Below are 16,633 nucleotides of genomic sequence, written 5' to 3' on the forward strand. Positions count from 1 at the left end.
GTTCTTCCTTGTTTTGCGTCATCACATATCTTCGTTTCGGATTGAGCTGTGGACGCGACCAAATTACTCACTCGCTGATGTCTCTAGCATTGCAATCATTGCATCAAACTGACGCCATTGCATTAAAGTTCTGAACTACACAATTGTATGGCGAATCATCAAGCTAGGCAATCGTCAGCTCACCAAGAAATAAATGTTCTGGAATTGTGTCAGTGATTTGGTTTCGCAAGACAGTAGGAAAACTCTCTCCACAAAGGATGATAGCTAAGCTAATGTAGACTGGCAAACCGTTCACGAACGGTACGAAAAAACTAGTTCGCCGAAAAGAGTGAACAAACGGTCGTTCTTTTTCAAAGAACGGTAGTTCTCCCCACGAACTGATTGCGAGCGGACGAACTGATTCCGAAAGAACGGTTTGCGAGTGAACTGTATGGGACGTTCCCAAACAGTTCACGTTCCGTCACGTCACGTTGCGTCAATTATTCTTCCTTGGAATTCCTATTGCAGCATTGACACACACCAGCAACGGCAAGTCGAAGTTCCCGTTGCCGGTGTATGTGAATGTTTGCATAAGAACTGCTTGGAAGAATAATTGACGCAACGTGACGGGACGGAACGTGAACGTGACGTGGATGTTGTATGTGAATCGCCCTTAACTCGTCGGGCTCGACGGATTAAAAGCCAGTGTCTGAACTGTCAGCCCGACGAGCTGAGCAAGGCGCTTGTATAAATGTATAACAGGTGAAGCAACATCATCACTTCAATGAGAAGGGGATTACGGTTTGTAGAGCGGGGGTTGTTTGTTTTGTTATTGCTAGGATACGCCATTTTTGCATTTTCACATGCGAGAGTGGATGAACTGGATGAGAATGAAATTCTACAAAATCATCCCGTCTTCTTCACATAAATTCGCGAAAGCCGAATAAAGTAGGCATCGTTCGATCAAGCGTCCCAGCAGTTTGTAGAGAGCCGCCGGCAGCGTTCTGATGCTGTTTGTAAACAATACCGACAGCAATTCCAATATGGCTGAAAGTGCATTTCATATGATTGTTTCACCTGGTATATATAGAGGCGCTTTGGAGCTGAGCAAGGCGTTGTACTATAGGTGCACCGCAATGTAAAAATTGCTGTTCGGCCATTGCTCGTGAAAAAACAAATTTGTTTAAAAAAAGCCGTATCTTTTGGTGACAAATGCATTCGTTGGCAAAATAGCTGCTCGCGCTTTATTGTTGAATCATAACAGTGCAGAAGGATGTTTTAGTATATCTTTTCGCCTTTCTTTCCAAGCAAAATGTACTTCTGTTTCGCTCCCATCGGCGGGGAAAAGAGTACTATCAGCTTACGGCGATGGTGACAAAAAATAACGCTGATTGTGGCTCCACTGATTTCGCTCAGGGAGGAGGAGAATGCTGTGCATATACCGAGAAGGAGATCCGGAAAGGGCCGTTACAAGTAATTGGCTAGAGCAAAAGGAGATTGTGCACTATATTCCACGAATATATATTTGCTTATTTTTTCCTTCAATTATTTTCCTTAGCGAGTTGACATTGAAATCATAACCACACACCCAAACAAAAAGTAAATAATTCTGAAAGTTACGTCTCGCTACTCGTCTCACGTCATGTCCTGAAAGTGTCAAGAACGAAACACCTAGTTCATCATCTTGGAGCTGAGTTTGTTTTGATCAAGGTGTGTATATATGAATGAGGTGTATATATATATAAATAAGGTGTGAATATATAAATACCAGCGATTCTATTCCCGTTTCCACTTCACGGTGAAAACGAAATGAACGGAACGCCACTGAACTACGTTTTACGAGTTAGTGAAGTGTCAAAGATAATAATGGGTTTTCAGGCAGAACACCTTTCAAATAGAAATTATGAATCAAAATTAAGTTCTCCGTATCAAATTAGTGTTCAATGTGAATAGAACTTTGTTTTCTTCATGTGGTAAAATAATACTTACGAAAGATACAATGCTGATAATTTTATATTATAATGATAAGCTTTAGTGGGAAACTCATTTCGAATCCAGATGTCGACACCGCACCGTTGTCATCGGGGATTCACTTCATTTTGTTTTCACCGTAGAATGGAAACGGGAATGAAGCCGCACTTCCCATGTTTGTATAGGAGACGTAAACGACAAAATGAACAAAATCGACTTTTTCGCTGTTTCGCATTCTACACAATGTAATACGTTTGCTCAACATGCACACAAACATTTTTTGTTCGAAAACATTTGAGCAATTTTGAAAAATCGTTTCCGAAAAATCACTGTTTGTTCGCATATCAGACGTAGTTCCATACAGCTTTCAAACGTCGTTCGAAAATCAACAATTATCAGTGTTATGTGCTATAAGCTAAATCTACATTTGAATCACATTATTTGTAGAGTCCAAACATGTCTGTCACGATAGTGTTTTATCACTTAGTGTTTCCTAATAGATGAATATAAGAAACCATTGAACCGCTGATCATATAATTACTATTTTCTGTACACGATGAACAAAGAGAAGCATAGGTGTTTTTTAATGTTATAATTACCTAAATTTCTACATTTGAATCTTCAAGTAGATAATGAAACGATCAGATCAGTAGTAAAACTAAAATAATATTGGTTCTTAGCATTATAACTCCCCGAATTCGACATCGAATTATTCCACATACTCAGCATTTACTCATACCGTTGGTGTGAGTCACTCCACCATCTTTATGCGATTGATCGTGATATCGATAAATCATGTTGCTAAAATTCACCAACATTGCAGATTGCCCCTACAAATTCAATTAATTGAAAAAACACGAACCTGCTGTGTATATATATAGAGTATTCAGGAATAAAGTACTATTCTAAACTCGCAACAAATCCAGAGCACCTTCTCCAGACATTTAACTAAATTTCATCCAAACCTTTTTGATTTATCCGATAACAACTCAAACTACCGACGGAGACGTTTTGACTATTATCGAATTTGTAAATACTAACGCTACAAACAGAGCAACCTGGTGATTACGTCTAGCTCTGCGGACAAATGTTCATTGAAACGATTGATTGTCCGCATAAATAGACGCAAGCGTTTTCCAAATGGAAAAAAAATTGTTATAATCCGCAAAATCACCTAGGCCCTCTTTTTGCCTATAATATCCTTCAACTGGACAGATCAATTCATCGGATATTTGAATGGTTAGGCTTATAGGCAAAAAACAGGTACCACGGTACCACGATCAAAGCACTCCCTGAATCTCATTAGCCGAACCAGCTGGCGGAAGCATATGCATAAAGGTTACTAGGTTACTATTTTCAACGAAAAATGTTTATTTATTATACTGCTTCAAATACCTTTGACGAAATCAAATGTAACCATACCAACGTAAGTTCTAACATAAACAAATCCAAACTTTTCGTCTTGCCATTCCTCAAACGTCTTTTCTAAATAGTGTAAATTATGAGCCACCTGTTAACTCCACCATCTTGCTTTCAGCCATGCTGGAATTGATGTCGGTATTGTTTACAAACAGACTATTGTCGACGATGTCACCCATAGAATATACAGATAAGAGATGCGACACAATCTAGTACGACATCTAAGCTTTTAGTTTGTAAATTAATGAATTACTGTTACGAACCGAGAATGTTAGCAAAGTATCGTTATGGTCCGATGTGACGAATGTGAATGGAACCAGAAAAATCTGGGATTGGTTAGATGCAAGCGGCAAGGGTAAACTGTTAATCAAATGAACAAAATAGCTGCCAGCAAAGCTATTAAAAAAGATGTTATTCGGATATATAAAACTGCGTCGGAAGAGTGGGGTGGCGTTTGTGAGCTACAACATGTAAGTTTATTGAAAAACCGTTTCATTACAAGCCGTATTTTTAATTCGTATGCATATTCAACAGTGACCATCAAGAATAAACTCTAAAAATTATCATGCAGAATTTGAGCAGTTTCACTCCTCAGTTAAGCAGTTATCCTACGTGCGACAAATGCCACTCATAATCGTCAACATTTCCGAGAGCTGCTTCCTAATTTTACACATCGCTCATCAAGATGGAGCCAGAGTTATTAATGGCCACCAGCGGTCAAATAACGATAACATTTTCGAGACGAATACAATCCAACAGGAACCCGAAACACTAATCAAGGGACAAAATGAAGAACTCCGATCAGCAAAATAGACGAAGAAGAAAACAACACTTGAATAATTCCGGCTGCCAGAAAATGTAGTTTGGATACTCCGCAGAAAAAATCCGTCATAGTAGTAGAAAAGTCTCGCGGACGAATATTTGATGAAAGACCCCATTTGGTTACACACAGGTGAGAATATTATGTTTTTTTTTTATTTTTTAAACATTGACAGATAATCTATTTCAGGAACAAAACCATTAAAACATCAAAAACGTAAAAAAATTAGGTCGAAATACGAACTCTAATTGCAAGTTGGAACTCATACGAATTGATGAAAACGAGGTCTATTCAATAATTTATTCAGCTGGATAATCCCATTGCAGATTCCTATCCTTGTCCATATTGTCCGAAAGCACTTAATCGTCTTACAACGCTCGAAGAACACATTCGAACTCATAAGGGTTGGTAAAACATGTTACTAAAATTAACCATTCAGTAGGATCATTTTTGCAGGGGAACGTAAATTTCATGTTCACAGTGCCCAAAAATGTTAGTGAGCTCTGCATTGCTTCAAAGGCACATTTGAACCAATACTAGTTGATAAAATGTGTTACTATAATGAACCATTCAGCAGAGTCATCGATTTGCAGGTAAACGGCCCTATTCTAGTTCACGATGTCCAATAGCGTTTGTAAGTGCTTCAGCCCTCTAAAAGCACATTCAAACTCATACTGGAAATAGAAAATACTGAGAATAAAATGGAAATAACAACACAACACATAAATCTCATAAGCCGCACTCTTCACTTCCAACGATATATGAATAAGACTTTGGATCGCGAAAATGAATCGCCATATTATTCAATTAATAGAAAGTGAACTAAATTTAAGCAGAAATGCAGAACAAGTGAAATTAAAAATATATTTAACTAGTAATTTGTGTGACTGTACAGGACTTATGTGGCTGTTTCGGTGTAACTACAAAAAAATATGTTCTAAGCGCGCACTTAAACAAGATAAATATATAACTATTTTTGTGACTAACAAATTTTTACGTGAAAAGGCAACAGTATGCGTTGTTTGTTGCCGCTACTACTAAAACTCTACACGTTAAACAAAAAAATTCACTTTTGGTTCAAAAAATTATATTTATGTAGATGTATTATGATATACATAAACCCTACATAGAATGTCTTGTACAACAGTAAGTAAAAGTTTCAGAAACAAACATCGAGCAGTTTGGGTATCAAGAAACCATAATATTTGTCATACTATATATCCCTTTATGGTCACACAAGGTGTCGTCGTTGCACTCTGTAGTCATTATCTGTTGATTATCAACACTTCTTGAGCATTAACAATTTGCTAGAACTTTCTGATGGCCAATTTTTACTTTACACAGAAACAGGTTAGCGATCTACCTATATGTTTTATATACGATAAGCTATTTCATACGATTTTCTAATTGTTGCTACCAGTGACGTCGACAGAGGATGCGGAGGGGGCGGACCACTCCTGAATGCTCGATTTCATATGCTTAACAAACATTTGATCTTAAATTTGTAAAACAAAGTGCTTCTCAAGCCCTTTTTCCTGGTTCAATTTCATTTGTTTAACACACACTATTCTTGCATTTGAGAATGCAAGTGACGTTTCGAAGCAATAACAAATCAAACAACCCCTGCTCCTCAAACCGTATTTCCCTTCTTCTAAAAGTGAAGATGATGCTTCATCTGGTATACATATATATACACACCTTGATCACAACCAAATGTAAATATTTATATTGATATCCGTCAAAAATGAAAGAGCTCTACCACTCTACCTAATAAAACATTTCAATGAAACTCGTGTACTGGAATAGGATATTTTGCTCGTCTCGACAGTGACTGAAGCCGAGACGAGACGAGACGAATTGCTCGTCTCGTTTTCTGGAATAGGGCCCTGTATTTTAACTGAGCAATAGCCCAGTTAGCGAGCGCCCAGTTAAAGAACGCATAGTTAGTGAACAAGTGCTGTAGTTCCTACCTGTATGAACCCGAACGTGTCTCTTCCAGTCTTCTTTGTTTTTAAAACTTTTTGGACACATCTCACATTTGAAATTTTTCTCAACTACTCCCTCACTATGGCACTGGAGATGCGAAATCAAATTGCCCTCTTTGGCGAAAGATTTCGAACACAAGGTACACCGGTACTTGTCCTTAACGCACTTCAAACTGTGAACCGTCAGATTGTCCAACATCGTGAAGCTTTTCAGACATAACTGGCATTTGTACGGCTTAACCTTGGAATGGACCTTTCGATGAGACCGCAGATTCGACAGCTGCGAGAATCCACGATGACAAATCTCGCATTTATGTGGACGCTCACCCGAATGGGTCCGCAAATGGATCCTCAGTTGAACGTTGTACTTGAAGGATTTGGAACATATCTCACAGCTGAAATTCTTGACATTACCGTGGCACTCAGCTGTATGATTGATCAGGTTTCCTCTATTCACAAAAACTTTGGTACATTTGGTACAACCGTAGGTCGGCTTTGCATCAACAGTTTGCTCCTTGCGCTGCAATAGCTCTACATGCGTGTGACTGTGAATCAACAGGTGCTGCCGAATTTTGAACGCTTTCGAACAAATTACACAAACGAAAGGACTTTCCTCGTGCTCTTTCTGATGATCACGCAAAGACTTTTCGTCCTCAGCTACGATATCACATTTATTGCAACTGAACCGTTCTGGTTCCAATTGTTCCTCATCATCGGCTTGTTCCGATGATCCACTTTCTGGACACGCCTTGATTTGTCGGAAATCAATTGGTGCCGCATGATGGTGCACCGAACTAAATTGTGTTTGCTCCTGTTTGACACCGCCGGGTTCCGTTTTAATACAACTTTTCCCTGCATCGAAAAATGCCAATGCATTCCGCAAAAAATCGTCATTAGCAGCACATCGCTCTCGAAAGCGAACGTATTCGTCCAGCTTATTGGCGCAAAGTTTGCAAACGAACATGGGAAGATTGCGCTCATAGATTATCTAAAAAATAAAAACAATACTCATTAGTCGTTACGATTCAACTGATAATACTACTGCAAACCTCTATACCTGTATGGAAGTACAATCGTAAATCTTCTTGGTGAGGAGAATGTTTGGAAACAAATTTGCATAAAACAACGGCTCCATATGGGTTTCATTTTTTAAACACAAACGACAGATATCATTGTTATTGTAACGCGAACAGCTTCTGAAAATTATTAAAGTGTCTGTATGAGTAAATTATCATTGAAATAACATATTTGATTGTATTTTTTCTCCGTTAAATTCATATGATACATAATCAGCTAGAATTAATGTATCCAATGGGATTTATTTTTCCAGTTATTCAAGTATGAAATGTAAACAAACCAAAATTCTAACGATAGCCGATTAAAAACTTTTATCACCATTAACTAATTAAAATAACATTAGAACATTGGCATCCATCTTTGATCCTACTCTCTCCTTGCGCTCTTCCTCCGCCAGAAAAAAAAATAAAACTTGCGCTTTATGCCGCTGGCAGCAATTATCTTGAGAAGTGAAGGCGCACTTATTTATGTCTATACTCACATCTTGTTTTTATTGATCGATAAATCTTCTGCCATGTTCTTGTACGTCTGTTGGGAAAAAATTTCCTTCCGAGTTGAAAATTCTTCCAGACAGGTCCCCACTTACGTAAACCAACCGCGAGAGGAAAAATTGTCGCTGGTTTAACCAATATTATTAGTTCACATTTTCAGCAATTTGGTTTGCGAAGAAAGTTTGCACGTTTTGTTCTTCCTCTTCTCGCTATCACTGTTGCTGCTTCCGTACGCCTATGTGCTCTAGTACTGTTCTGACTAATATAAACAAACCGACGGCGATTGCAATCCTACTTTCGCAAAGTCGTGCGACCGAATGACGATTTCACCGAAGGTTTGTTGATAACCGAACAGCCGAAGTGCCGTTGCAAGCGCATGTGTGGGTGATGTAGAACAGAACGTGGACAAGGGTGCTCCTGTTTTTAGTGGACGGTACTGTTGGCGCGAAAATTTAAACAATACAAATTGATACAAAAATGTGATTCGTTTTTCCTTCAAAGGTCATCATCTATTTGCTGGTAATAATAACAATAATTATTGAGACCCTTTTATAGACGAGATAAATAAGCTTCTCATTTCTCGAATGGGCATTAAATCTCCGAAATGGGAAGAACAATTCAAAGGTAAATTCTGACACTTATCTTACCCAGCAAACATTAAAGTGCGATTCACATACAACATCCACGTCACATTCACGTTCCTTCACGTCAAGTTGCGTGAATTATTCTTCCATGGAATTCCTATTGAAGCATTCAATACACCAGCAACGGCGAGTCGAAGTTCCCGTTGCCGGTGTATGTGAATGTTTGCATAAGAACTGCTTGGAAGAATTTTTTTTTTTTTATCCCATTTATTTATTAGGCTCCTTATCATTTAGCTGTAACAGAGCCGGGTTTAATCGTGTACATGTACATATGTTTATGTTTCTATGAATTGTGAATTATACAGTAGTTGGTAGTAGCCATTTAGGCGTTAAGTTTTCTGTTCCATTACATTATGGTAAATTACACAGTAGTAGCCATTTAGGCGTAAGGGTATTCTTTCTGTTCATCCATTGTTCAGCAGACCGGACAGCGGAGACAGTTGATATTGATCATTGTTGAGTTATTTATAGAACAGCAGCCCGATGTTTCTTGCAGAGCAGAGCAGTTGTATGGATGAATCGATCTTTGTTCCACCGTGGATCGATTTCCATCGCTGATGATGGTTGCGTGGACGTAGTTATTCTATAACAACACAAAGATGGTCAATTGAGGGCCCTGAGTTTGAACTCACGATCGATCGCTTGGTAAGCGAACGCGTAACCAAGTGGCTACGAAGACCCCCCCACCTTGGAAGAATAATTGACGCAATTTTATGATGTACATTGTCGTAAAATATATTTAATCCGCATCATATGCGTATATTACGCTGATGCAGTTTGTGTGTCGTATAAGCGTATAATTTAAATCGATTCAGTACTGTAGTAAATCGTGTTGCATGTTGAAAAAAATTATAGGAGGTTGTGTCCAAGATACGACCGCATTGTTGACGTAGAACTACGCTGTTATTCTATATAAGTCGCTTATTTATACCTTCGGATATTATTCTATAATGCTGTGAAATTTTAGAAACAACTGCTTAGTAGAATAATCTCTGAAATGGTTTTTTCATTGTAGAATTTGTTGACGATAATTGATTGATGATTCATTCTTGCCCTCGCAAAACAATACACTAGCTGATCGTAAGTCGCAATTTATTTCATGTCAATGCAATGAAAATTTACCTCGAACGCTTTTCTTTTTTTTTTTTTGCTTTTTTCGCAATTGACATATACATGTTGCACCAGCACCATTATTCCACATCCCATAACTACATCAATATATCTTTGGCACCGCATGGAAACAACAACAATGACAACACTTGTAAGTATCAAATATCATGCTACATGTTATTTGTATTGCCTTAAAGGAATGACACCTCTAGGCATCGTTCGTACAACATAAAGCAAGCGCCAAACAAGCGTTCGCCATAGCATGCATACAGAGCCATACATTGGTGGCTTGAAACTACTAGGAATATAAAACACTTCTCATCATTTTACGCTATTCTCAAAAGAAACGCTTCTGTTAATATTACTGGCCTCGAAAAAAAGTTGTATTTCTTTCTCATGCTCGAGAGAAGCGCAGCTATCACCCTTAGTGAAGGAAGTTTTGCTACTGGCAAGCGAAAACACATACAATATTCCAGAACGACATTTACTTTCTCGGTGACTAAACAAGCGAAATAAACTCTTTTTGTTAACAACAACCTCGAAAACAGTAGCAATGCTTCATAGCGCTAATGCAATCCTAGCTGAAGGCAATTTTGCAACTGGCACGCGAACCCAAATAACTTATAACATTCCAGTAAGACATTCAAGATGCTTAGTATTCCCCAAATATTTTTTTGACGCACAACCTTAACGCCTGCTTCGCCATAACGTCAGTTTAAAGCATTGATGCATTCTCAAAGGCACCAACGAAGCCCTTATGATGACGGAAAACAAACAATGTTAACTGCTTGGAAAAAGACTGAATTATGCCACACAGCTTGTACTCTGCTGTAACACCCATCGATGCGAATTCGCTGATGAGTTTGTCAAGAGCGACCGCCTTCACCACCAACGGGGGGAGCTTGATTTTGGTTGCTGTCTGGGTAACGGCGTTTACATTTTCGACCGACGCGCCGAAATCGCCTACTTCGCTGTTGTGCGATGCGGTGTCACACTCACGAAGGATCGGTTCAGTGCGAGCGCTTTTCACTGCACCAACATCGCGTGCATCATTGGATGACACTTGCCTCGAAATATTATTGCCCCTGGCAATGCGTTCGTTGTTTGCAGGGCTCGAGCCTGCCTTCCTCTTCTTCTTGCTCATCATACACTACGCGAAGCGTCCAATTTATGACGCGGAAAGAAAAACACACGATACGAATAACGTGAAAAACGAACAGAAAAACCAAACGACGATATCCAAGATGGATTACCACTGGTGGGGTCCAATCTTAGATCGAAGCGCAGCGAAAGCAAAGTGAACTGGACTGCTCAACAGTCCGATGCTGAATGATAGTTTGCCTCAGCGAGATCCACTGTTTATACTCTAGGCTAGTATTCCCCTTCATTCTTCTACTTTTCCTTGGTTCATGGGGACTTTGAATCCTACGATTTCCCCTCCGTTGGTCGTCGATAAGTTGCTCGTTATTGACATGTCTGTTCGGGAAAGCACACAAATGGACAGAACAAATGTATGGGAAAATGGAAACGCCTCAAGTTTTCATGAATTTTAACCATTTACAAACCAGGGGATTCTAGTGTATAGCATATTAAACAAATCTTACGTAATTTCCGATTCGTTTAGTATGTAAATCGCCAAAATCCGTTCGCGACAAAAATAGTTATTAACGTTAATTTTATTTCATAAAAACGTGACCTGTTCTCTGATTTGGCACCCTTAATGAAAGACGTTCTACGTCAAAAATCATGAAACAGTAAATCATATTAGATCCTAATAAAGAACATATTACATCATATTGAAATGTCAATGAAATGCTGATGCACTCGAAAGTTTTAACTGCTGTTGAATTAAATTTCAGATAGCCGCGCGAGATAGCTGGTGGATGATAATCCAGACGACCGGAGTTCGAACCCACATCGCAGCAGTTTTCACCAAATATCAATCTGTGCCATTTTAAACATTCATATTCTACTCCCAACACAAGTCAATCAAACAATTACTATTTCTACAAACATAAATACTCATATATAAAAATGGCGATTCATGAGGCTATAATAAACATTTCAAGAAAATATTTTGCGCCATTTGTTTTTTTCTATGTCTGTAATAAATCGTATATGAGTATGGCAAAAGTCGTATTTAGTGCTTTGACAATTCATGAATACATTCATATTAGATCGCAACTCAATTCATTATAGCCGGTCAAAGTTGCATATTCATCCATTTGCCATGTATGTATACCCAGCAAACATTAAATCGCATAACAAGCGTATATATAACATCATATGCCCTAAAATTTGGTTGGCATATAATGCGCCTAACTGGCATATGCATGCAAAAGTGGAGGCCATATACATACATGGCAAATGCTTACCGAATTTGTTTGGATGAATATGCAACTTTGACCGGCTATAATAGCGATTATGTTGAAATTGAATTGCGATCTAATATGAATATATTCATGAATTGTCAAAGCACTAAATACGACTTTTGCCATACTTATATACGATTTATTACAGACATAGAAAAAAACAAATGGCGCAAAATATTTTCGTGAAATGTTTATTACAACCTCATGAATCGCCATTTTTATATATGAGTATTTATGTTCGTAGAAAAAATAATTGTTTGATTGACTTGTGTTGGGAGTGGAATATGAATGTTTAAAATGCCACAGATTGATGTTTGGTGAAAACTGCTCCGATGTGGGTTCGAACTCCGGTCGTCTGGAATATCATCCACCAGCTATCTCGCGCGGCTATCTGAAATTTAATTCAACAGCGGTTAAAACTTTCGAGTGCATCATTGACATTTCAATATGATGAAATATGTTCTTTATTAGGATCTAATATGATTTACTGTTTCATGATTTTCTTCAGCATGCAACACGATTTACTACAGTACTGAATCGATTTAAATTATACGCTTATACGACACACAAACTTCATCAGCGTAATATACGCATATGATGCGGATTAAATATATTTTACGACAATGTACATCATAAAACTGATGTTTATTATACCGAATTGCGACTTAATTTGATAATGGTATATAAAATCGAGTTTTTACATTTTATGCGATTTCAAATATACACGATACATACTTTGATTAACATTATATGCGATTATGATTTATTCGGATTTCTTGTAAGACTTGGCACGTGCAAAATTATACGATTTAATGTTTGCTGGGTAGGAGCTGTCCACGTGGTACGTGAAATATCACGATTTTAGACACCCCCTCCACGTCCATGGACAAGGCCTGATCGCGAACGTAACTTCACGGTGAAAACGAAATGAACTGTACGCAAGGTTATATACACATCATTTCGCTTTCACCGTGAAGTGGCGTTCGTGATCAGGCCCATTATCTATACTAGTGATGAAACGGATAGTGGTTTCGCCGGATACCGGATAATGGATATCCGTCCAGCTTCGAGGATATCCGGCGGCCGGGTATTCAGCTCTTCATTAGCGAATACAAATAGCAAACAAGGCGTTAAATTTTTGAAAGAAATAAACACATTTTCAAATAAAAATTATGAACGAATATTATTTTTTGACGTAGGACTACGTCTTTCATTTCTATACCGGGGTGTAAAACCAAAGTTTCGAGAACGAAAGCGTTACGCTGGAGACCGAGATTTTGAGCGTTAATAGCTCTTAAACAACTGAACGAAATGGTATGATAAACACTTCATTTGAAAGATAAAATGTCTACGCGTCATATACTTGTTACTTTTTCATCCAAAAACTTGTTTCAATAGTCTTAAAATTGCTTTCAAAACAGGCTATTGAAATCACCAATCGGTATATAAGCGAGCGCCGCTCGTAAACCCACTCAGTTATGATTGAACAGCGATTGGAGCATGTTGTCGCTGTTGTTGTGAAGCTAATTTCGTTTATCATGAAAACGCTGATGAACGGTGTCACCAAGAGTCTGTTTGTGCACCTAAGGCCAAAAGGGAATCCATCAGGAGGAGAGTGATGCCACGGTTCCGCTTGAAACATCGGAGCAGCCGCCACACACACACACACACACACATACACGCGCGGAATTCTCGTTGCTATCATCGTTGCTGAAAAATAATCTGCCAGTTCCCCTGGGAATTGAAAAATACATTCATGCGAAAGAGTTTATTTTAATGTTTTCTATCCATATAACACTGCAACCAAATACATTTGGTTTTGTTATTTTTCAATCAATCGCAATGAACAGGAAAGCTTCTGAATATTTTTTTCCCCATCAGTGGAAATTTTCGTATCCAATATTGGATGCATAACATGAAAAACGAAAAATGTTTCACATCGCGAAAATCAAGTCATTTTCGAGCGATTATTTGCTTTCTACTCATATAATGCTGCGACCAAATACATTTCGTTTTGGATTTTTTCAATCAAGTGCGATCAACGTAAGACCACGTCTTTCGGCAATTTATTAGAGGTGCAATGAATCTTTAGGAATTCCCGCTCTACGCGCACTGGCAAACAATGTTTACTCAACAATTTCTCAAACGAGAAATGGGTGTTGTGAGAAAGGATTAGCGAACGCGAAAACGACAAACGGGAGAAAGATACGTTTGGAGGTTGAAGGAAATTGGCAGAAAACTTCTTCATTCTATCATTCAAATAATGTGATTCATACCACATCGTTTTGCCAGAAAGAGATTATTAATGTTCAAAGGAGGAATCGAGTCCTCCGAGGAAATTACCCAGCGCAAATTAGAGTCGACTATCGATTGCGGCATTCGTACACAAATAATTTTATAATGCAGTTTCACCAAAGTGATTTCTTCGGATATATTCACTACATCATGTCATGTATTTCATATTCTTCATTAAGAAATCCATATCCATGGCACCTATCGGTAACGAATTATTATCGAAACCACGATTTTCGCTAAATGCTCCTTTCAGTTCGGCCTGTAAAAAACTTTTCTGTACTCTAATCCATCAAATTTGGAGCCCTGAAAAGGGCCGTTGATTATATGCTAAGCTAATATAGCACACTCTCCTCGGATACGATGGGCCAGCTGGATGTCCTTGGGCATGATGTGACGCGTTTTGCATGGATAGCACACAAATTGGTATCTTCGAATAAGCCTCCTGCAGCGTCATAGCCGCGGAACTTTGGAAGCGCAAGTCGGTTTTGAAGTCCTGAGCAATTCCACGATCCAAATGCTGCAAAGGTAGCTGCGGATCAGCAATTCGGTCGACTTCTGATAGCGATGAATTTCACGCAAAGTTCCCGGTCGATAGCGATGTGGCTAACACAGTTGATATGGCGAACACAGCGACCAAATACATTTGATTTCGTAATTTTTCAATCAAGTGAAATTAGCTGGAAAGCTTCTGAAGATTATTCTTTCCCATCAGTAGGATATTTTCGTATCCAATAATGGATGCATAACATGAAAAACGGAAAATGTTTCGTATCGCCAAAATTATATAATTTTCAATCGATTATTGCTCAGTCGCCGAAATTTTCATACTCAGAGAGTTCATTCTCCTCTAGTTTGCCTTCCAAATTGCCATCGTAAACTACACCTTCTCTCGATTCAATCACGCACGAAAAGCATACTGAAATGATATTCTGGTGGTGAAACCCATTCATTTTTCGTGAGGCGTCGTGCACAAATTACGTAACGCGATAAGGGGGGAGGGATTAGATGTTGCGTTACTTTCTGTTTATTAGAGATAGGAAATTGCGTTACGAAAGGGGGGGGGAGGTTCAAAATCCGGATTTTTGCGTTACGTAATTTGTGCACGACGCCTGAGGACATCGACAAGACAACATCGTTACTGAACGAGCTGAACGGCGAGGGATCGAGGTATTCATTACCTGGCTTGACCTGACCTGAAATGCAATCAGTTTGTTTTAACTGTGAGGGAGCGCAGAAAAGCCGATCGATCAGAAGGAGAAGAGAAGGTGACCAAGAGAGTATCAGCATCGAAATACGGTTCCTCGGGAAGACATAGAAGCAGCCGCCACACACACACACACATACACGCGCGCAACTCTTTTCGTTTGCTGGTTATCGAGAGGAAACCTGGAAAGAAATGATCGTTGCTGAAAAATAATCTGCCAGTTCCCCTTGGAATTGAAAATTACATTCAAGCGAGTTTATTTTAATGTTTTCTATCCATATAATACTGCGACCACATACATTTGGTTTTGTGATTTGTCAATCAAGTGCAGTTAACAGGAAAGCTTCTGAAGATTATTCTTCAGAACAAGGTTTTTATTATCCAATATTGGATGCATAAAACCTTGAGTCTTCAAAGTAACACTCTCGTTTTTGAAGTCACCCAAATATTTATTTATTCATTCATTCAGGATGGATTTAGATTCAACTTCAAACAAATGATCTCTAAATCAACGATAGTCCTACGTCACCCTTGCGGTTATACCATAGATATAACCCACTTCCTGTTTTTCGGTTAGAATAAACATACTAGTGTATCAAGCTTAATAGTGTATCAAGTTTTCTACAAGGAAGTTGGAACAGTTTTTTTCTGATAATGGTTTTGAATTATGATAACGAAATTTCTATGATGATTTTTATTTTAAATTTATTTTTCTCCAATTCATTTATTTGTAAGGCTCAATCGCATTAGCAAAATTTCAGCTTAAATCTATGTTCAGTAAATTTCTACCGATTACTCGCGGTTTACTCGACAATTTTTGTGGGACGGGTCAGGTTAGGGATATTGATATGAGGTATCATTGTTTCAACCGAGGGTTGCCGCACGCACTGTAGCATTGTGCATAATGACCAGAGATAGCATCTGGTGTTCGACTGTCTGTCGAGGATGGGCGACGGTGAGATGAGGGGACAAGACAAACAACTAATAACGAAAAATAAAAAACACAAAAGCATTAAATTCTTATACTAGACCGTTTCGCAAACATATAGATCAACTGCATATAGCAGATGTCGCGAGTTCCCAACACGTCTCTAGCAGGAACATAGGTTTGTCTTCCATGGGCCTCAAGGGCATTCAAAAGGTACTCTCTTGCTGCGTAATTATCCGTACATTGCCAAACTGCGTGATCGATGTCATCGTAACCGTTTCCAAACCAACAGACATGACTTTAAACAAGATTTATTCTGTGGAGATGCACATCTAGCG

The 16,633-nt window shown here is 38.6% G+C and overlaps 1 protein-coding gene and 1 long non-coding RNA gene across 2 annotated transcripts in view; one reads left to right on the plus strand and one right to left on the minus strand.

The window, feature by feature from the left end:
* LOC129771165 (zinc finger protein ZFP2-like) overlaps positions 1 to 8,073 on the minus strand; it is a 32,471-nt gene extending 24,398 nt beyond the window's left edge. The window contains exons 1-3 of the mRNA XM_055774576.1: positions 7,733 to 8,073; positions 7,232 to 7,370; positions 6,160 to 7,162 (exon numbers count right to left, since the gene is read on the minus strand). Coding sequence (XP_055630551.1) covers positions 6,160 to 7,162; positions 7,232 to 7,370; positions 7,733 to 7,767 — 1,177 coding nt within the window. The 5' untranslated portion in view covers positions 7,768 to 8,073. The remainder of the gene's footprint in view (positions 1 to 6,159; positions 7,163 to 7,231; positions 7,371 to 7,732) is intronic.
* LOC129771186 (uncharacterized) lies at positions 3,912 to 11,560 on the plus strand. The gene is made up of 3 exons (XR_008742307.1): positions 3,912 to 4,321; positions 4,379 to 4,593; positions 11,356 to 11,560. It is a non-coding gene; the product is annotated as an uncharacterized LOC129771186 (long non-coding RNA).
* Positions 11,561 to 16,633: the final 5,073 nt, after the last annotated feature.

Source organism: Toxorhynchites rutilus, chromosome 2 (assembly GCF_029784135.1).
Source record: "Toxorhynchites rutilus septentrionalis strain SRP chromosome 2, ASM2978413v1, whole genome shotgun sequence".
NCBI classification, from domain to species: domain Eukaryota; kingdom Metazoa; phylum Arthropoda; class Insecta; order Diptera; family Culicidae; genus Toxorhynchites; species Toxorhynchites rutilus.